This window comes from Gracilinanus agilis, chromosome 1 (genome assembly GCF_016433145.1).
Source record: "Gracilinanus agilis isolate LMUSP501 chromosome 1, AgileGrace, whole genome shotgun sequence".
Lineage (NCBI taxonomy): Eukaryota > Metazoa > Chordata > Mammalia > Didelphimorphia > Didelphidae > Gracilinanus > Gracilinanus agilis.
Genome location: NC_058130.1, coordinates 639,245,783 through 639,267,270, shown reverse-complemented (window position 1 = coordinate 639,267,270; position 21,488 = coordinate 639,245,783). Strand labels below are relative to the sequence as shown.

The window sequence follows — 21,488 nt, the reverse complement described above, 5'->3', positions numbered from 1 at the left end:
TCCTCATTATTTTTAAAGGACATGCCCTGCTCTCATATTCATCTTTTGTTACCTACCCATGCTTCCATCTTCTGAACATTTTTTTTTTGAAATTTAAGTTGGTTAATGAGTTCTTTGTAAATCCACACTGATCTCTTCAGACAAATTTTATTTTTTTCCTCTCATTTTCCCCCATCTTCAGAATTTCATTCTTGAGCATCTCCCATTTCTCTTGAGATGATTATCTGTAAAATATTTTACTTTATGGAATCCTACCTATCCTTTCTCTAGCCTATCTCCCAAAGCTTAGATTACATATTAGACTATGGCCCAGGTTTCCTCTTCTACATCATGAGCTGTAAGGCAAAATGGTCACTTTCCCCAATCACCAATTCCAGCAACTAGTTCATCCTTGGTAGTAAGAATCATACTCAGAAGAGAATTTCCCTCTTGCTTCCTCTACCTTTTGAAGGATGAAACTTAACTAAGGCAAGCCAAGGAACTTTTAGTTGCTATGTTTTTGGCAGAGAGAAAACTCTAGCAGATGTCTGGATAATTGAAGTCCCCCAGCAGCACTGAATCATGCTTCTGTACCAGATTTGTAATCTATTTTCTTAACTCCTCATCTATTTCCTCTTTCTGTCTAGGTGGACTGCAATATAATTCAGTGACAAAATCACTTCTGTTTCTCTCTTCTTTGACCTTCAACCAAGTACTCTCCATCATATTTCTCCTTCTGCTTCATGGCTTTATTCTCATGAGTATACTTTCTTAATAGACAGTATTACCTCCCCACAAAAGCCTCCTCAGCCTGGAAGTTCATTTCATCCCTAGATTTCTCATGTTGGAAAAAATTCTCTGCCTCTCCTGCTGATTACCTGGTCACTCAAAGTACCATCACTCAAAAGAAAAAACCCAGTCCTGACATGCCTTTATTAATTTCCTGGCTCTACTCCTCTCTGGACCTTCTCCATGTGAGGGCAAAAGCAAGGGATCCCTCCCTTCCTCCTTCCCTCCCTCCCTCCCTCCCTGCCTCTCTTCCTTCTTTCTTTTTTTTTCCCCCAGTGTTTAGTGCATTGTCTGGCATTTTGTTGTTGTTCGCTTATTTTAGTCATGTACAATTCTTTGTGACCCCATTTGGAGTTTTCTTGATGAAGATACTAGCTTGGTTTGCCAATTCTTTCTCCAGCTCATTTGTCTCATCAGGAAACTGAGGTAAACAGGGTTAAACAACTTGCCAAGGGTCATACAGCTATGTGAGTATCTGAGAAGAGATTTGAACTCAGGAAGATGCCTTCCTAACTACAGGTCCAGCAATTTATCCACTCTGCCACCTAGCAACTCAGTCTGGTATATAGGAAATTCTTAAAATGCATATTGACTTGACTTGAGTATAGATACTTGATACCACGGGTTTTATTACTGACTCCTTTCTTTGATGTGTTTCCAGTAAATTTGTAGGTGTATCAAATGCTATTCTTTCCCCTTCTTTGTAGCTACTCTTAATAATAATCTATTTTGGGGGATATTGGAGAGGCAGGCTTCTTTTCTCATTCTTTTTAGTTTAAAGCCCTTTTGATTAGATTTGCAAGTCACCTGGCAAATACATTTTTACCAACCTATGTTAAATGTACTACATCTCTCGCCAGGAATCTGTCAACTTTAAGCGATTATAAGCTGATACAGAAACACAAATCCTGTTCTCAGATAACACCTTCTTAGCCAGCTGTTCACTTCCCAAATTAATTTTTATCTTTTTTTATCCTTTGTTTCAATGGAAAAAAAACTGAGGAAAGCATAACCCGTGCCCTTGTAGTCTTCTGTTATTTGCCCAAGACTTCCTAATCCTTGGCAGTACTTCTTAGGTTCCTTCTGGAATATTATTTGTCCTCACATGAATCACCAGAAGTCAACAGTTGTCATCAGTTTTGATAAGCCTTAGGAGTTTCTCTGTTTTGTTTTGGATACATACCCCAAGACTTGTCTATTATCATCAGGTTGTAACGATTAAAAATGATAAAGGCTGATATTATGAGGAAAACTAATATTTTATTTAGGCCCATGTTGATAGAATAAAATCGAACACGCGCCTGTAAAAAATTCAAATTGCCGCCTCCGCCATTTTGTTCCATACCTTCCCTACTCCTTTCTGTCCCCCTGGAGGGTGCTCTGGTAGCAAAGAGGAAGTCAAATGCCACTTCCCAATATCTAAAGACGTGCTTTACCTTGAAGACGTCATCCAAAACAGGAAACCCATTGGACCATGGAAAATGTAGTTTTCCAAGTGTCCACAGGAAGTTTGTCATTAAAGTTCAAATGAGTCTCAAATAGCTCTCAATAGAACACCAGAAATTCTAAATAACACATTACCTCCCTGAGATCCGGTGAAAAAGACTGGTCTTTTTTGGTGGATCTTAAACCAAAAGAAAAGAGGATAAAAAGCTAGCCACGTTGACAAAAAGCCAATTTGGGGCAGTCCCCTATTGGCATAAGAGTGTACATTCAAAACAAATGCATTCAATTCATTCAATCCCCATAGTTCAAATCAACTGTACTCCAAAGTTCAAATAATAATTGCCTCAGTAGCCATAAGCAATGAATCACCAATACCACGACTCTCCTCTTCTTCCTCTGCCCCTCACCTGATGACCTCGTACCTGATGACCCCTGTGGCTTTATAACATTATTCTTGAGAGTACACGTAGGTTATTCTTCCTCTCTTTAGAAAAAGCTTTAAAGCTCTTTTTAAGCTCTTAATTGTACTGGTGCCTTTTTCCTTCCCCACTGCCTCTGTGCAAACCCCTTCCTCTGTCCATCACTCTGACAAGGTTAATGTCTCCTTTCAATATCAGAACTCTTTTTTTTTCCCCATTGAAACTTTCCATGTGTTTCTTTTAGGCACCTTTTATCCTCCCTAAGAGTCCATAGTTTGGGAAGGCATTCTTCTAGTCCTTTCACCTTTGCCTCCTGGAGATAAAACAGCTTACATTTGAAACACAGATAACATCTCTTGAGATTTTTCATCCTCTTAATGGGCATAAAACCCTTGAGCTGGGTGGGATATTGCATTATACAATATCATCACTTACCAATGTAAAAATACAAATAGGCAGTACTAAAAAGTTGAGTTGGGATAAAAAGGGATAAGAAGTAAAGAAAAAGAATCACAGATTCACAACTTTTTGAGGCCTTAGCTTCCTCACCTTTAAAATAAGGGCATTGGAATCCTTGGTTTCTATTGTTTCTTGTGACACTCAACTTCTAACTCTGAAGTTGTTAATGAGACTACCCCTCTCCTTGGAGACTGTTTTCTAAGTTATATTTTTTACTCAGACCTCAGAGGCCTGCTACGTTACATGTTAGAATAGCAGGCCCTCAAGAGGAGGGATTGCTTTAGACTTTGTATTTGTGACACCAGTGCTAGTATAGCACCTGGAACGTAATAGGCTCTTTGTAAATATTTGCCGACAGAGTAACTGACAGACAGTCAAGAACCAACCAAAACTATTGGGAAAACAACTTTCTCTTTTGAACTTCACAGGTAACCTAAAGAAGTCAGAGCGAATACAAATGATTCTAAGAATCCCCCTGATGCTAATTACGATGCATTAAGAGAGAGAGGCAAAGTGCATGGACTTATGCATTGCATTAAAAAAAAAAACAGACACAAATCCCATAACTAACTCTTCCTACCCGCCTCCCTGCCACCAATTACTAACTAATGGAAGATAGCTCGGCAGCAGTTCAACAGAGATTCCATCTACAGAATATTTTAGATTAAAATCCTTGCCAGATGGTCTGAAGAAGTGTTTGCCTCATTGCTGATTTTGGCCATCTTAATGTCAGTAACAATAAAAAGAAGCCTGTTATTGCCACTGGGGAGCAAAAGCATAAATTCCTTTCTCCACAACTGAATTACTGGTTGTGGACAGCTGTGACCTATACAATAATAAGGATGATACTGTAGCTTTCTGGGAAAATATTTCCATAATTTTGAGGAGAAAATATTTATGGTAAACTTTACATATAATAAAGTTGGTTTTTTTTTAAAAGTACAGGTTACATAAAGTTACCAATTGTGGTATAAATCTATAGTCTATGATAAAGAATCATAAACTTTGTGAATAGTTCAGCAGCTGAACACTAAGTATTCCTAAAGCCTGTTTCTCATTTTTTGTATATTTCTAGTGCCCTCCTAAGGCACATCATTATTTTATGATGGCTTAATTAGTGCAAGGTTTGGCTAAAATCAATAAAAATCATATATATAGATATATATACATATAAACACATATATAGTTATACACATATAAAAGATCTACACGCATGTACATGTGCATATGTGCCATAGCATACACATATTATCTGGGGTGTCCCCAAAGTCTTACTGTATTTTTAAGCTATTAAAGACTTCGGGGACACCCCATAAAAGAATATGATAGAGGGCTGAACTTGGACTCAGGAAGATCTGGCTGGGTTAATTCTTGGCTCTGACACATACTAGTTGGTGTGTCACTAATGTGATCATAGAAAAGTCCCTTAAACTTTCAGTGCCCAAGGCAATGGTGCAAAATTATATGTTATAGAGAAGCTGCTCATCTGCATAGTAGAAGGAATGTCCATCCACAGGATTTAATCAAAGTTCTAAACCAGGATTTCTTTTGACCAGCAAAATGCTGTCAAAACTCTTAAAATGCATTCATAAGCTATACTAAGTAGTCTAATTATAGCCATGTTATAAAGCAACATGAGATCCTTAACAGGAAAGAGTCACTGGTCCCAGCTCTGAGGCTTTCGACCTATGTGACCTTGGGAAATTTGGGCCTTTCTGGGTTCTGATGCATCTTCTGGGGAAGTAACAAGTTGGAGGCAGCTAGGTAACACTGTGGATGAGTGTGGAGTCAGGAAATTCTGAACTCAAATTCTAACTTAGCCACTCATTGCTTATGTGGCCTTTGTTACTTAATCTCTCATGTATTTCTTTATAAGTAGAAGGCCTTTTATGATCCTTTTCAACTCTAAATTTTGATCCTCTGATCCTTATATGACTTCTAAGGCTACTTTTAGCACAAAATATATGAGAATAGGATCTCTTTTCAATGCTCTGTCAAATGATTAAGGAACGGTGCTCTATATACAGAATTACATGGCATGAAGACAAAGATACTTCAACTCAATTTTTAACACTAAAAACATATTTTTGGTTAAGTTTATGGCAATATGGGTATAAGTATTAGAATATGTAGAGGAATTTTGAACTAGGAGGGCTTTAGATTATGGCCTTTAAGAAATTCCAAATGAGTTTGAGTTTCAGTACTAGTGTATAGAAATGAGGGCTAATAGTTTTCCAGACAATCTAATCTATCCATCTCATTTTATAGTCCTATTATAAAGAGAAGTTCCATTAAGTAAGAGTTGGGGGTGGGGGTCTTAAAAAAAACAGTTAGCAGGTTACTACAATAGTACAGAAACAAAGCAACAAAGGTATTCAATCTTGGACTTTTGGCTCATGTGCCATTGCTACCTTTAGCACAAAAAATTCCAACATTAATTTTTTATGAATAAACTACAGAAGCCTTGGCTTTTTTCCCATTATTCTTAGCAACATGCCCCTCCATGTACCAGTACTATAGATAGTTGTGTGTGTGTGTGTGAACCTATTGGTTTACATATATCTTAGAAAGGCAACATTTTCATCTGATCTTTCTGTATCTGCTTTTTTGAACTATGCCCACTCTTCTTCTGATTTCCCTGTCCTTCTTTCATCATCATATAGTAAGTAATTTCAATACTTTTTTTGACCTTCTAATCTCTTATCCTCTCTTTTTTTCACATATGCAAGTATACCATTGTAACTGGATTGTAGAATAAAAGGAAGTTAAGTATAAAAGAGTAGAATACATGAAAGGGCCAAATTATGAAGAGCTTTAAATGACAAACACAAGACTTTAGATTTGCATCTAGGGGTGATAGAAAAACATTGGGAAAAAGTCAGACATGAACTTTAGAAAATTCACTTTGATCTCTGAGTATTAGAATGAATTGGAGTGGGGAAACCTGAGCCAAGGACTCCAAGTAGAAGGCTACTGCAGTAGTTCAGGTATGAGACGATAAGAGGTTGAACTAGGGTTGTGGCTATATGAGTAGCAGAAGGAGACAGAAATAAATGAGGAATAGTGTGAAGGTAGAAATAATAAGATCTGGATGCTGACTAGCTCTGTGGGTTATGAGTAAGGAAACACTAATGCAATTATGAATTGAGGTGACTGGGAAGATGTCCCTCCAGTACCCAAGGGATGATACTCTTGGCAATAAAAGGGAAATGCAGAAGAGCGGAAGATCATAGAGGAAAGATAGCTCAAGTTGCCTATAGGACATCTAGTTCAAGATGTTTAAAAGAAGATAGGTGATGCATGATTGCAGATCAAGAGAAAGATTATTAGATCTGAAAATTTACTGCATAGGGTAGGATCATTGAACCATGTCAGCAAAGGAAAGCACTAAGAGAGAGAGAAGAAAATGAGAAGAGAACTCAGACAGACTCTTAGGGGTTACTAAAAGTCAATAAGCATGGTATAGAGCAGTGATTCCCAAAGTGGGTGCTCCAGCGATCCAGAGGAGCGGTGATGGCCACAGGTGCATTTATCTTTCCTATTAATTGCTATTAAAATTTTTAAAAATTAATTTCCAGGGGCCCCTTTTTCTGAAAGGGGGCAGTAGGCCAAAAAAGTTTGGGAACCACTGGTATAGATCAAGACTAAGCGAATAAAACTGGGGAGAGCAGCATCTCAAAAATCTAGAGTTGAGAGAGAGTATCCAAGAGGACAGGGTGATCTACAATGTCAAAGACTGGAGAGATATTAAGAAGGATGAGAATTGAGAACAGGTTATAAGATTTGTCAAAGATATCATCAGTAACTTTGGAGAAGGCAATTTCAATTAGATGATCATATCACAGGTCAGACTGCATAGGGTTTAGAAGACAATGAGTGAAGAGGAAATAGAAGCAGCTAATGCAGATAGCAGTAGCACTTGGGGACATCACGAAAGGCTCCCTGTAGAAGGTGGTATTTGAGATGAATCTTAAATGATTATCTAATTTCTGGATTGAATGGTTTTTTCTCAGTCCTCATCTTCTTTGATCTTTTAGTAGTATTTAATGCTACTTGACACTCTCCCACTATTCCCCACTCTCCTTAATAGCCTCTGGCTTTCCATGACATTGTTCATCCATACTTCTCTTATGATTACTTCTTAGTCTCCTTCATTTGTCACTCTCTCCTTTTTACCCTTTAGTGTTGGTATTAACAAAACCTTGTCTTTGACCTCCCCTCTCCCCCCTTACCTCTCTATAATCTCTTCACTCATCTAATTCACTCTTCCCTTCCATATTCTCTAAGCTAGAGCTTAGTATTTTGAGTCCCAACTTCTTTCCTGAGTCCTTGGGCTATATTTCCACCAACCAATTAGTTGTCTGTTGGTATCATGAACTCAATATGTATAAAACAAAACTCATTATATTTCTTTCTTTCTTTTTTTATTTTTTAAAAACCCTTACCTTCCATCTTGGAGTCAATACTGTGTATTGGCTCCAAGGCAGAAGAGCAGTAAGGGTAAGCAATGGGGGTCAAGTGACTTGCCCAGGGTCACACAGCTGGGAAGTGTCTGAGGCCAGATTTGAACCTAGGACCTCCTGTCTCTAGGCCTGCCTCTCAATCCACTGAGCTACCCAGCTGCCCCCAGAACTCATTATATTTCTACCAAAACTTTTTCTTTCTAAATTTCCTCTTTCTATTCTCCTAATTTCTTTGGTTTGAATCCAGTTATCTTTGCTACACCTTTTTATACAAAAAACTGGGTTATTTCTTTCTTTTTGAAATATTTCTTGCATTACCCCTTCCTTTCTACTCCTACTTCTCCAAGCACTATTCAGTTACTCATTACTTCTTGACTGGACTATTAAGCAGTCTCCATTACTATATTCTTTTCAAATTTTAAAACCATCACACAGCTGTGAAAATTTTAGTGACACATAGGTCTGACCACATTACAACTCTGTTTAAAAATGTTCTATGGTTTCCCACAACTTAGTGAATTAAATATAAACTCGGGCTAGCTTTCAAAGCCCTCTATAATCTAGCTCCAGTCTACCTTTTCAAGCTTATTTTGAAGAATTTTGTCCTCTGGCTTCCATGTCTAGAAAGGAGCCTCTTTTCCCTTGTCTATCTCTTATAAATAAATTCCTTCTCTTCCCTTAAGGCCCAGCTCAGGTATACCTTTCTTTAAAATGTTGTTTGTGTACATGGCTCACTAATTCTTGGACTCTCCCTCTGGATTTCTTCCTTGCTGACTTATACTCTTGAGAGATACCTGCCCTGAGGTCCTCTTCTCCTAACTGATGACTCCATCCCCAAGACTACCATTTAGGAAAGAAGGCAAGCCTTATTTCATAATCTTCCTCCTCCTGAGCCCTCCCTCCCTATGTCTGCTTTCTAAGACACCTTTATGAGTCATCTTCCCCTATTAGAATGTAAACTCTTTAGATATAAGGTCTGTCTTGCTTACTTTTATGTGAATTCTCAGCATTTAACACAGTACCTGGTATAGAGTAAGCATTTAACAAATACGTTCTCTGTCTTTCTCTGCCTCTCTCTGTCTCTCTCTCATTTAATAAATGTTTTCTGGAGCAAACTGATGATGGCAAGGAAGAATGACATATGTATGTTTGTAATATACAGATGTATATTGAGAATAGCTCTGAATTATAGTTAACACACTGGTCACTGACAATGGTGACTGGAGCCCTGGCTTGAAGTCTACAATAGCAGATATTTTAAAATCATCTATCTGAAGCTTTGACAAAAAGGAAAAAAAAGATTCTTAAGTCAGTAGGAAAGAATTTTGGCTACAGAGCAGGCATGGTCATTTTAGAGTCACAGACCAGGCAGGAACAAAGGTTAGATGCTTCCTAAGAATTCTCAAAATGTCCTACCCCTGTGCTTTCAGACTACAGAAACTCTAGATCTAATCTTGAAGGAAACTAATTAAGTCTCTCATCTAGGTAGTCTGTTTTGAAAGGCTGGTAGATCTAAAGAGATCCAAAATCAACTTGAAATTTATATTCTTATCGTTGTCCCCCTCCTTAAACTGATTACTTCATAGTAATTAGAGAATTTGAGAGTTGGAAAGAACCTCAGCACCATTTAGGTCAATTCATATGCAAAAAATAATGTCTTCTACAGTAAATCTGACAAGTAGTCATACTAACTGTCTGAAGTTCTCCAATGAAAGGGAACTCACTACTTCCCCAGGCAGTCCATTAGACTCTTGGATAGCTCTAACTATAAGAAAATTTCCCCTTTCACTGAGTTTAAATTTGCCTCTTTGCAACTTCCCTCTATTGCTCCTGGTCTTTCCTTTGAGGCAAAAACAAAACAAGACTATCCCCTCCTCCACAAGGAAACCCTTCCAATATATAAATATAGCTTTGATGAATTTGAGTCTTCTCTTCTTCATACTACACATCCAGACTAGAGGACATTCCCAATATTGTTTAATCTTATGATTCTACAAAGGAAATGTGAAGATGGAAAGATCATTAATAATTGGGATGATCAAAAAAGACTTTACTAAGGTGACATCTGAACTAAGCCTAGAAGGAAGTTCAGAATTTTGCCAGGCAAAAAGAAGTGAGTGTACTTCAGACATGGGGCAGAGTTGGAACGTAAGCATACCGACAGGTATAGAACTCCAAATTTGGAAAATGCTTAGTAGTTAAGTTTGGCTGTGATGCAGTTTGCAAGGTAAGATAAAACTGGAAAGGTAGTTTGTAGCTAGGCTGTGTAAACACTTGGAGGAGGGATCTCCCTATTTTATCCCAGAGACAACAAGACTCTAGTTTTGGGGAGCTGCTGGATAAGTTACAGAGCAGTTTGTGATCTCTTGTCAGCAGAGGTGAGGTGCTAACATGACAGACACATCTTTGAAATCCTGAAGTATAAATTAGGCAAGCCTATAAATTCAGGAAGCTCTAGGTTATAGTAGGATTTCAGTGCCACAGCCAGATTTTTTACAACAATGGGTTGAGGCACCGCGAACCAGAAAAATGTATTAACTTGAATCTCCATAAACCAACAATGCAGATTAACTGAGGTGTCACTATATCTGGTTTGCCTAGAAATGTAAAAATTAACCTAAGTTTCTCTTCTCTTTTGAGCTGAACATACTATTTATTCTCCATTCTGATGAAAAATGATGAAAGCTTTCACTCTGAGCTGGGTAGACCTGATGTTCTGCAAAGTGAAGAGCTTCTCAGAAGAAAAGTATTTTGTTAGTTGAATATGACCGTGGGCAAGTCGCTTACTTTCTCCCAGTTTGCAATGCTGTTGGTTTCTTCTTCAGTAAAAAACTCACTCTGGGATTTCTAAAGCCCCTTTCAGTTCTAACATTCTATTTCTATGACTCTTGGCCAATTTCTTCTGTCATCTAATAAAGAACCTTTGATACAGAAGGATGTGATGTGATGGGGCATTTGATTTTGTCCAGCTGAATATTTTCATGACTTCTCAAAAAAACATTTTTGTTTTGTTCACCCTTGTTTGTTTAGGCAAGAAATAGTTGTGCATCATCCAGCATTCTAAGTGGTTTTTTCTCAGAGCATGTGCGAGAAACTACAAGGAGAGTTTCATGGCTCCTCGATTGTGAAAGGTTTCTCTCTCTGGCTGCTCAGCTCACATTTCTAAATCACTTGTGTCCATGTGTGTCTTCTTTCCATCCCTGTTGGGCCTACACTGTTGTTAGCAACAGTACGTGTGGTTCTAAGATATCCTGACCCTTCTGAAACCTTTCCAGGTATCATCAATGCTTTCTTGATCCTTTGGAAGAAAAACAAAATACCTCAGGAATATAAGCTACATTGCTAAGTGGAGTTAAGTACCAGAGCCCCAGATTTTGAATGGACAAATAACCAATGAATTCTCTTTTTTTCCACTCTATTTCCTCTTCTTTCTCCCCCACACTTTAGTGTAATCTCTCATTGGGATGGGGCACAGAGGTCCTTAACCTGAGATTCATGTATCCCTACTGAATTTCTGGAAAGATTTCTAGGAGTCTGTGAACTTGGATGGAGGGAAAAAAAATCACATCTAGATTTTAATACAATTAACAAACAGCATTGGTTTGCTTTATAATCCTATGTCTATTATTCTATGTACTTAAAAATATTATTTTGAGAAGGGGTCCTCAGGCTTCACCAGAGTGCCAAAGGGGTCTATGGTGTGGACAAACAGAAGAAAGGTAAAGAACTCCTGGTGTAGCAGAATGTAAGGCAAGAAATTCTACCAGTATTCACTGCAACCTCTTAGCTTTCAGGGTTTATACGGCATAGGACTTTGAATTCTGACTCTTCCCACTCACTCACTACCTGGGCAACACTGAGCAACTTACCCTCTGGGCCTCAGTTCTCTCATTTGTAAAATGAGTTTGGACTGGATGGCCTCTAAGGTCTCCTCCAACTCTAAATCTGTGTTCTAATGCTTGCCTTCTATAACACAGATGTTAGGAAGCTCTTGATTTTCTACAATTCTGTTTCATAGTAGAATCCATTCATTACACTAACTACAAAGCATCTTGAAATGCAGGGCAGTGCATTTGTAGGGTACAGCTACAGATATAAAAAAAGGATGAATTGTGGGTTCTCTCTCATTTCAGTGCTTACTGAATATGTTTTTAGGTGCTTTTGGTAAAACCATCAAGTCTTCAGAAGGCTTCATACTTTGACTGAACTTAGGTAGTAAATGTTACATACTTAGCTTTTGAAGCCTTCCTCTCAAAACTTGACTTCAGCCTACTTGAAAAAGCAAGATTAGATAACAGAAAGAAGTGAGTGGAGGAGTGGTGAAAGAATACCTTGGTTCTAGATCCACCTCCATCATCATCTGTGTGATTTACTTTAGATACAACTTTTCTGTAATTTATTTTGGACACCCAACTTTCCTGTTCTATTTCCTTATCTATAAAATTGGAGTTATACCATCTACTTCATTGAGATTTTGTGAGGATAACATGATATAGAACATAAAAGTCTATTTTAAGTCCACTGCATTAGGAATAAGGTAGAATAATAATCATAATAACAATTTTTTCTGGCTAATTTCCTATACCACTGTTCTCTTCATTAGTTTGGAGTCATTCTGACACAGCTCTTCATTCTTTGTTTGCTCCTCCTTTTTGGTTCCCATAGATGATTTGGGAATGTAGAAGGATATTTAAACTTATATTTTTCATCCTCCAAATGACTGAAGGTAGAATCAATCTTCCTCCACTCGACTTTTCACTGGCCCATAGCCTGCAATTTGCTGAGTTCCTTGTGCTGCACAGCAATATTAAACAACTGAAGACACAGCATGGAGGCTCTCTATATGTCCATCAATACCCCATCGCCACAAACATCATTAATGTGAAAACCATTATTGACAGAAGGCAAATTGTTTAAAAACATCATATAAAGGAAATTATAAATTAAAAACCTGTAGATGTGACCAAAAATGCAAGTATATCATCAAATCATATAGGAAAACTTTATAGGCAGGAACTTTGCAAAAAAGATTTATTTTAGTTTAATGTCCTACTAGGTCAAGTTGAATGAAACATGTCTTTTTCATAAAAAGTCAGGAGGAACGGCTTACAAATCTTCCTACACATGACTCTATCAGATTCGAGATGGTAACACGACTATCTTCTTCACAATGGACAGTGGCCTTTTAGTGAAGTCCCTGAGGACCCAAATCAGCAAATAGTATCCTGTTACACTGAGAATAAGAGCATAATAAAGTCTGAAGCTGCCCTCTTCCTCATCTTTCTTGGATTGAAAGGGAAGGTTCGCTAATCCCTTAAAGAAATAATCCTTGGCACACATAGTTTTCCTTCTAACTGGAGTTCTAAAGAGAACGGTATGCTTCGAGGTCTTCCTGAGAGTTCTTTTACTTCAAGTCACAACACTGAGTACTGACTTAATTGAAGCCAATAAGTTTTGGGATCTAGACATGCGATTTCACTGGTGTGGAAACTTCCTGCAGGGATTCAGATCAGCAGCTCATTTGTAACTTAAAGCCTCAGAGAGTTTCCTGGGGAGCACTAAGAGGTGAGTGCTTTGCCCATTTTCATAGAAGCAGAAGGAGTCAGAGGTAGCATTTGAACACAGCATTCCTGACACTAGGGCTAGTCCTTTCCTCAGCTGCCTCTCAACAAAGTACAAACTTCAGGTCCTAGCCATGCATTGTCCCCAACATTGCCACAGAATCAGTCTTCCCTTTGGACAAGAAAACAAAGCTCCCAGGAATCCCTTGTTTGAGGTGAGTACCACTTCTGGGGCTGTGGCTTATTCGCTTATTATCCCTCTTGTTGGCTAGCTTTTCTTAGAGTAATTAAGGTTCCATTTCGACCTCTGAATTTCTATGGTCTTTTATGTGTACCTCATTTTATTCCTTTAATATTACTGGGTTTCTTCAATCCTTTTTCTTTAACGCTTGCATCTGATATTGTTATACCATGTGGTTTCCAGGGAGATTTAAAAAGAAATAGCTGGACACAGGCATAAAAACACAGAATACATGAACAGCCGGCTTTAACAATCACCGTGTTTGTGAGACTTTCTGAAATACCTGTGGGGACTTGTGAGAACGCCAGCTGTACTGGTGACTGTGGAGACTGGCCAGCAGAATATTTTCATCAGTATCCACCTGGCCAAACCGCAGTGTCTCCTGTGTGTCATTACAGATCACAAAATGGCTGAAGACCAACTCCTCTACCTCAGGGCATTGGTTCTGAAAGAAAAAGAAGAGGAAAGCCAACGTGCATCAGATTAATTGCAAGATGTTTGGCAGCTGTCTGCCCAGTGGCGATAGTTACAACGCAAAAAACATGAAAAGATCTGTTGTCATTAGCTCTGGTATACAAAATATTCTATACTCCCAAGCATAAGCATGAGTGTGTGGTATACATGGCCCCCCTTCCCCACAGACCTCCCCCCACCACACCTTAAAGAGATCTGAAATGTTCCAAGAATGTGTTTTGATTTATACTCCTGCAAAATAAATCATACACTACAGAAAAATAAAAAAGAACAATGAGATCTCTTGAACTTTTGAGGTTTCTTCAAGTGAATTAACATGCTACAAAAAAAAGGCAAGGAAAAAAAAGCTCTGTGGGCCAGTATTCTTCAAACAGTGCACTAGAAGTAAGGATGAGTAGGTCCGCATTCTTCATCAGATCCCTCACCAAAGTGGTGGTGTGTACTCTTTCAAAAGCAAGGGTTGTTTGGGTAACAGAGCCTTCCAATCCTTTATGAAGGAGTGTGAATGTGTGAGTGTAACTCCTCTGAGAGACAAATGGAGAGAAAGTTATAGATTTCCTGTGCTGCTCAGGGGCTGAGTTTGCAAGACTATTTAGGTCTAGGGGTATTTTTTCAAGAGTGGCAAAAGTGATCGCCAGTCTTACAGTGACATTCCTATGAATGACCATGCTTCAGGTATTGGACATCAGTTATTAGCAAATCAGTGAATTTTAGCAAAGTGTTGAGCCATTTTGATGAACTAACAGCCCCTCCCTATGAATTGAACTAAATCAGAGAATTTCAGAGTTGGAAAGGACCTCCAAACCTATCTAGTACACTATATACTGAAAGAAAAAAAAATCTTCTTTAGAGTGTACCAGACGCTAATCTTTGCTTGAAGATCTCCAGTGAGGGAAGACTCTTAAGGAAACTTTATCCAATTTTGGATAGGTCTAACTTTTACTAAGTTTTCATTCATATCAAGCCTAAATTGATCTCTTTATAATATCACCCATTGCTCTAGGTTCTGCTCTCTGTGGCCAAGCAGGATATTTCCAGCTTATTTTTTTCCCCAAGAGCCTCTTTTACTACTGGCTCTTCTATCTGATACTGAATTTTCTCATCTTTGGGTTAAATATGTTTAGCTCCTTCAAGCAAGCCTCAGGTTGTCTGTCCTTGGGATGCTTCACCATCCTGGTAATCCTCTTCCAGATTTCCTCCAGATTATCCAAATTCTTTCTAAAAAATGGTGCTTACACATGAGATCTGACCAGAGCAAAGCACTTTCTCTCAATGTGAAGACCGCATTAGTATTTGACTGACAACCCCTGGACTGAGCATGTGGTCCACTATAACACATATGTCCTTTTCTATATGCAAACAACTGGGCAAAGAACACAGATGTCAAACAAGCTGCATACCATTGAAGTGCTAATCATTGAAATGTAATGGCTGTCTATGGAGAAGGTTCCTCCATTCAGACCTACTCTACCATATTGCCACCATTGGGAAGATAAGCTCAATCCTTTGCATGCTACAAATGCTTTTTCATTTACTACATTCACTCATCTAATTGATCTTGACAAAGCTATTTCCAGTTTTCTCTAGTTTTTTTTTTTCTGGCTGAAAACCTAAATTACTGTCAAGATATTGCTATGCCAGTTAGCCCGAAACTTTATTGACACTCTCTTCCTTCTCACTCCCTCAATTCCATGAAACAGGAATGGGATAGCAGATGTTGGGCCACTTGTCCCACTTCAAGATCTCACATTCCAGAAGTCTAGAGAGATGGAGTTCAGAAAAAGCTAAGGCTAAAAATTAATTCAGTGAATCCAGTTTTATACAATCCATCAAGAAACTCTCAGAAGAGTCAATATGAGCCTAATGATCTGAGGGTGGGTGACAATCTTATAGATCCTTGCAACCCCAGGGGGAAAGGGATTCTAGAAACGGCTCAATTTTCTCTTCATTGGCCATTGTGTCCATGGAAATGTCCACTGCCATTGAGTAGTACAAGTAGCATTATTCTTCAGAGGGTCCTAGTGACTACCTGGAGATGAGGATATGAGAAAAAGTCTCAACAGAAAATTCTCTCTCTAATGTAATCCTTTCATCAGTAGCTGTAGTTTCAGAATCTAACTGTCCTTTTCCAGTGCTCCAAGGATGCTGAGGACAATCCATCCATGCTTGTATACCCTATGAAACTCTTACTCATGTTCTCCCATAAGCTCACCACAAGGATTTTCCCAATGTGGTAGAGGAGGGCATGCTGATCTCTCTTGATATTGTGAAGATATTAATAAGGCACAAAGGCACTGTTTTTTCAAGCATACATTTCTTACGAACTTGTTAATCAAGCTCTTGTTATTAAACATTTATCTTTTCCCCTAAGTCTTGAAAACTAACATAAGAAAATGAATGTGATTCCATGTCTTGGCTTTCTTAGAAGCCTTGGGATTCAAAACTTCATTTTAGTAATGATTGGTGTTCTATCTATTGGTAACTCTGAGCTACCAGATGGGCTATGAAAAGAAGAATAAGAAAGAAAAAATACCATTGCTTTCCTTATCTTTACAACTGACCTTTTAATAAATGATGAGGGGGTTTTGGAAAAAATGTAAATTAAAGAGCACAAGGGGATTATTTACATTTTTCTAAAAAATACAAAAAGTCTTTAGGGAACTGTTTCACTGTACTGACTCTTCATCTGTGGAGTTCATTGTAAGTGTAACAATTTAAAACACTTTTTGGAATGCTGGATATAGGATAAAATTTTTTTGAGCATTTTATGTGATGTGATATATACTCTGAATGAACCTGAGGGTACTTACTTTAATTTGATAATTAAAAGCTCATTTATTTACAGTACCAATACTCATGGTAGAATTTAGAATGTCAGAGACTAATTTGTAACTAGGTGGGACACAGCATTATATGAAATAAATAGATGGACACATTTTTGATCTTTTTAAAACTACCCTTTCAGTGTGAATCTGCTCAAGTTTGACCTGAAGTTACAAAGTAAACTACTTTTGATATTTTGAGAGTTTAATCTTGTTTCACAAATAATACATCATTTGCCAAAAGAGAGAAAAAGAAAAAAAAAGCATAGCTAGGAAAACCAGATCTTGGTGATGGCTTCTGTTAATCTTGAACTACTGACCTGAAGGTGCAAGGCCAAACAGCTTCATGCTTCAACTGTCTGGCCCATCTGCATCATCTAAAAAATTACTTATCTCAGATATCAATTCAGTACAAATATGCAGAAACTCAAATCGTGTCTCCTGCTTATTAAATTCATGTTTCTGGTTGGCAGCAGTCACACTGTATATGAACACAATAACCCTGTGATTGGGAAACTGTGCTTCCGCTCTAAAGCAGATAAAGCAAATACAAAACATCTCAGAAACAATGACTTTAAGAACTTTTCATGAGTCTATTTCCATGTCAAATAGCTTGTGATTTCAAAATAGTACATTTTAAATTTACTTTAGAATACATAAGGTTAGATGCCCACCGTATTAGAACATGGTGGCAAGTACCCTTGACATGGGAGGAAACGAGAAAATTACAGCAACAATTACACAAGTATATCCTCTTGTGGCTCATGTTAACATTGCCAAATCCCTGTATAAATCAGAACCAACTATTCATAGAATGTACCTGTCAGCAATATACTACGTGACATATGGCTCTACTTAATCAAATATACAATTCAATTTTTTCCCAACTCAGAATACTCCTTCAAGGCACCATGTTAGTCAGTCAGTCATTCACACTCTGATGTGGTTTAAAACATTTAAATATTTATGCACCATATTTTATTTATATGTATAGCTGTGTCTAAGAGAATTCTTTACCCTGGGAGGAAACCAATATTTCTGAAGGCCATTTTGCAGTAGTTGCCACACATGGGCCTTCTTATAACAGGCATTGATGCTAAGTAAAAAATATCCTGGGTTTAAATGCCCTATCAATGACTCTTTTATATTTTCTATGTTTGTTTTTTATTAAATGCATTGTTCAGAATATGACAAAATAACAGAAATTGGAGCTACAAAGATTTTTTTCACATTGCTATTTGAACCAGCTGTAAAGATTTAGATCACACTAGCTCTTGTTTTACGCATGTCCTCTGCAACAAGAAAACCATGGAATGCCCTTAAAAAAGAATTTTTAATATAAAGCAGATGCTTTATCTTCTTTTACTTTGGTATTGTAGTGCCATTTAGATAATTAATTCCTCAGCCTTGTATAGGTCTTCATGCATATAAATAGAATGATTTGGTCCTGTGACAATTTGGAAGTTAGAGAATTGCAGGACTCCTCAGGTCAGTGCTGAACAGAAGGACCTTATATTTGGGGAATGAAACCTCAAATGCTGCATATAAAAAATATTAGGGAAGTAATTGCCTGGCCTCAAAACCAAGGGGGAAAAAAGCTCTATTTTAAAAATTGCATTAAAATGAGTAAAGGACACAAAACTACTCTGAAATCTGTGTTACTGTCACATGACACAGTTAAATCAATTACATGTCCTATTTCCATGAAAATCTAAATGTGATAGACATCTCATATGTATTTCACTCCTTTTCAATAGGGGCTGATTTATAGAAAGGGAGGAAAATGAAAAAAATATCATGAAGAAGCAATGGGTATAATATTGGTTCATACAAGTCAGCCACGCCATGGTACACTGGGGGGGATGGATAGTTAAACGGACACAAGGGAGCAGACTGTGTTGTACCTTCATCTTACTTATGGCTCAGTGTGTGCGCGCACGTGTGTGTGCTTGCACGCGCGTCTCTGAAAACCCAAAGTGCTCGACATCTTTAAGACCCAAACTAGCTTTTCATTCCTCTAACAGTCCCTGAGATTACACTAAATAGTCTGATTGGAACTTTGGCAAGCTGAAACTATAAAGTAATTGGAAAAAATTCTGGGGAATAGGGTACTTTATACACAGATGTGGCACATTAGTCACAAAAATGTGGGCATAATATCCAATGCATGTGAGAAAGACCCATATTCTCTAGAGTTTAAAAAAACCATGTGGGTTGCTTTGCCAGTGTGGAAACAGGCGCCAAATATTCCACTGCCCATCCGCTTCATTCTGTCACATTGGAGTTTGGTTTTGACTCATCTGACATAGCATCCAATTGAAAATTAAACATGGTCACTTTGGAAACGGCTACGGAATGCGCGTACCTGTTGCCAAGCTTGTACTGCAGTGTTTAGAGAATGAACTGCATGCTGCCCAAAGTTTACAAATATCGAATCAACGATCACTGTACAGTCCAGGAACTTTTCTGTTGCCTCGCTAGAAACGGCGATCTGTCCATAGATGCTGAAGGGCTTCACCACACTCTGCATGGTAACATTTCTGCACTCCAGAAGTTTACAATCAGCTTGAGTAGAGAACTGGAACTCTTGACAGACTGACCCATCGTTCCACTGCCTGAGATAAATGCGTGGTTCTCTGAAGGAGACAATCATGTATTCTAGCTCGGCTGGCACATTCTTATCAGAGATGAAAGGTTGTAGGTACTGTGGTGAAACTATGAAGAAAACAGACAAGCAAAGGAAACAACAAATTTAGAAGAGGTAACTATATATATTGTGGGAAAATATATATGAGCTTTCAGTTTATAAAAAAAAAGTTTTATTCTGGGAAAGGAAAAGAGTGAGAGAAAAGGGATTAAATAATACTTAAGAGAGGACAGCTGGGTGGCTCAGTGGTTTGAGAGTCAGGCCTAGAGATGGGAGGTCCTGGGTTCAAATCTGGATTCTGATACTTCCTAGTTGTGTGATCCTGGGAAAGTCACTTGACCCCCATTGCCTTGCCCTTACTGCTCTTTTGCCTTGGAACACATACATAGTATTGCTTCTAAGACAGAAGGTAAGAGTTTAAAAAAATGATACTTAAGAAAGTTGAATTTTCAATTTTTCTAAATTGGAACAAAAGCCTACTGTTTGTTTAAGACAACATATTCCCTTTTTAGACAGTATATTTTATATCTGAAGCTGAATTTAAAAAAAAAAGCCTTGCCGAATCTTCAGCGAGCAGACTCTCCTCTCCTATCAGTGCCAATTGATTCCCTTGTGCTCTACAAGAGGAAAACTGACTCACCAATACAAAAAACCAAAATCCTTAAAAAAGTAAGAATAGTCCTATAAAATTGCACTGTACTTCTCAACCAACTCTCATCAACACGGGGTTTCTTTAAGAAAGTTAAAAAAAAAAAAAAAGCAGCTGACTGCCCCCGCCCCCCAATACCTTTTTTTGGTTGAAAAGGCAATATGCTTACCAGCAGCTGTGTTTGGTTTTAATCTGATTTTTGCTTTTTCCATTGTGCCTAAGTTGAAAGTTCTAACACCTGGTATCAGAACACATTAGCTAGAAAACTAGAGTACAGTCAAAAATAATTTACAAGTAACTGTCTGATTGTGAAAACTAACATTAGTTTGTCAGATGCTATTCTTGGATTGTAGAAAAATTTAAATCAAAGTTTGTAAAACTGTTCAAGTTATCTGAGGTATTTGTCCATCTCCTACAGACAGTGTTTCTGCATTTGAAATCAGGCAATATGCTGAAGTCCTTCTGGAATGTCCATGCCATTAATGCAATGACACAGCATACTGAACAAAACCAGATGCATCTCCTTCAAGAAAAAGATCATAATTGGAATAACAGTGAAACTTGTAGTTCTTGCAGATTTTTCAAAAATTCTCATTACAGAAGCTCCAAAGTCTTAAAGCATTTCAAGAGTTCTGTAAAATGTACTGGTTCAGTGGTATTGGTGGGAAACATAAAAGATCTATAAGCTTTTTGAAAAGAGAGGGAACACCTGCTGAACATGGCCTGTTACCTCATATGGTGGCAGCCATTGCTGCTGGACAGACTTGGCAATGCTCCTCACTGTTCTAGGGGAAATGAATGGCACTTCTAAAAATATTCAGTCCCACAGGGAAGGCAATCGGCAACCACAGCACTCTGGGCATTGAAGGCTCCTAACACCGGCAACAGAAGGCATCAATTTGAAATTGAAACCCTTCTCTTTTACACTTCCTGGAAGTAAGTTTCCAGGGCAACTCTTAATGAACAGTGTGACTCAGAACCAGCAAAACCAAAGAAGAAGGATGAAAAGGTTTGTATTCTATCTCAAAGTAAAGAGTACCTGTGCCCAACTGATCGAGGTGATGACAGAAATGGAATTCGAGGTGAGCAAACTGGAGAGAGACAGCGAGGGATGGCACAAACCACGGAGTAAAGCAGGAGTCCACTCGTGTACAGGCAGCCAGGGCTGTTGGTGTTACAAGCTGATCACAAGCACTCTGTGAGCCAGATTCACTTTCAGAACTGTGGGAAATAATATATTTTTTTTTAAAAAAGGTTCCACATCTGTGCCATTTTATAATAAAATGACCACTTGTTTTTCTGTATTTTTTTTTTTGCTTTTAAAAAAGCATCAAGAAGCTAAAATTATGGTTATTTTACAGTGGCATAAAATAATTTCTAATTATTATTTTGAAGTCATCTCTTGATTATGAATGTATTGATTATCCTCTGTGAATTACTGACAGTAAATTTCTATTCCCAGGTTGGCTCCCCCCTCCAATACACTGAGGCCATTGTAATTAATGTGTGTTCTGGGAATGAAAATTAATTTTCTCATTA

At 38.0% G+C, this 21,488-nt stretch overlaps 1 protein-coding gene across 3 annotated transcripts in view; it reads right to left on the bottom strand.

Moving 5' to 3' along the window:
* Positions 1–21,488, bottom strand: part of VPS13B (vacuolar protein sorting 13 homolog B) — a 1,074,400-nt gene that overhangs the window by 91,556 nt on the left and 961,356 nt on the right. For all 3 annotated transcript variants that reach the window (XM_044668639.1, XM_044668631.1, XM_044668624.1), the window contains exons 40-42: positions 20,989–21,170; positions 19,019–19,368; positions 13,641–13,802 (exon numbers count right to left, since the gene is read on the bottom strand). In XM_044668639.1, coding sequence (XP_044524574.1) covers positions 13,641–13,802; positions 19,019–19,368; positions 20,989–21,170 — 694 coding nt within the window. The remainder of the gene's footprint in view (positions 1–13,640; positions 13,803–19,018; positions 19,369–20,988; positions 21,171–21,488) is intronic.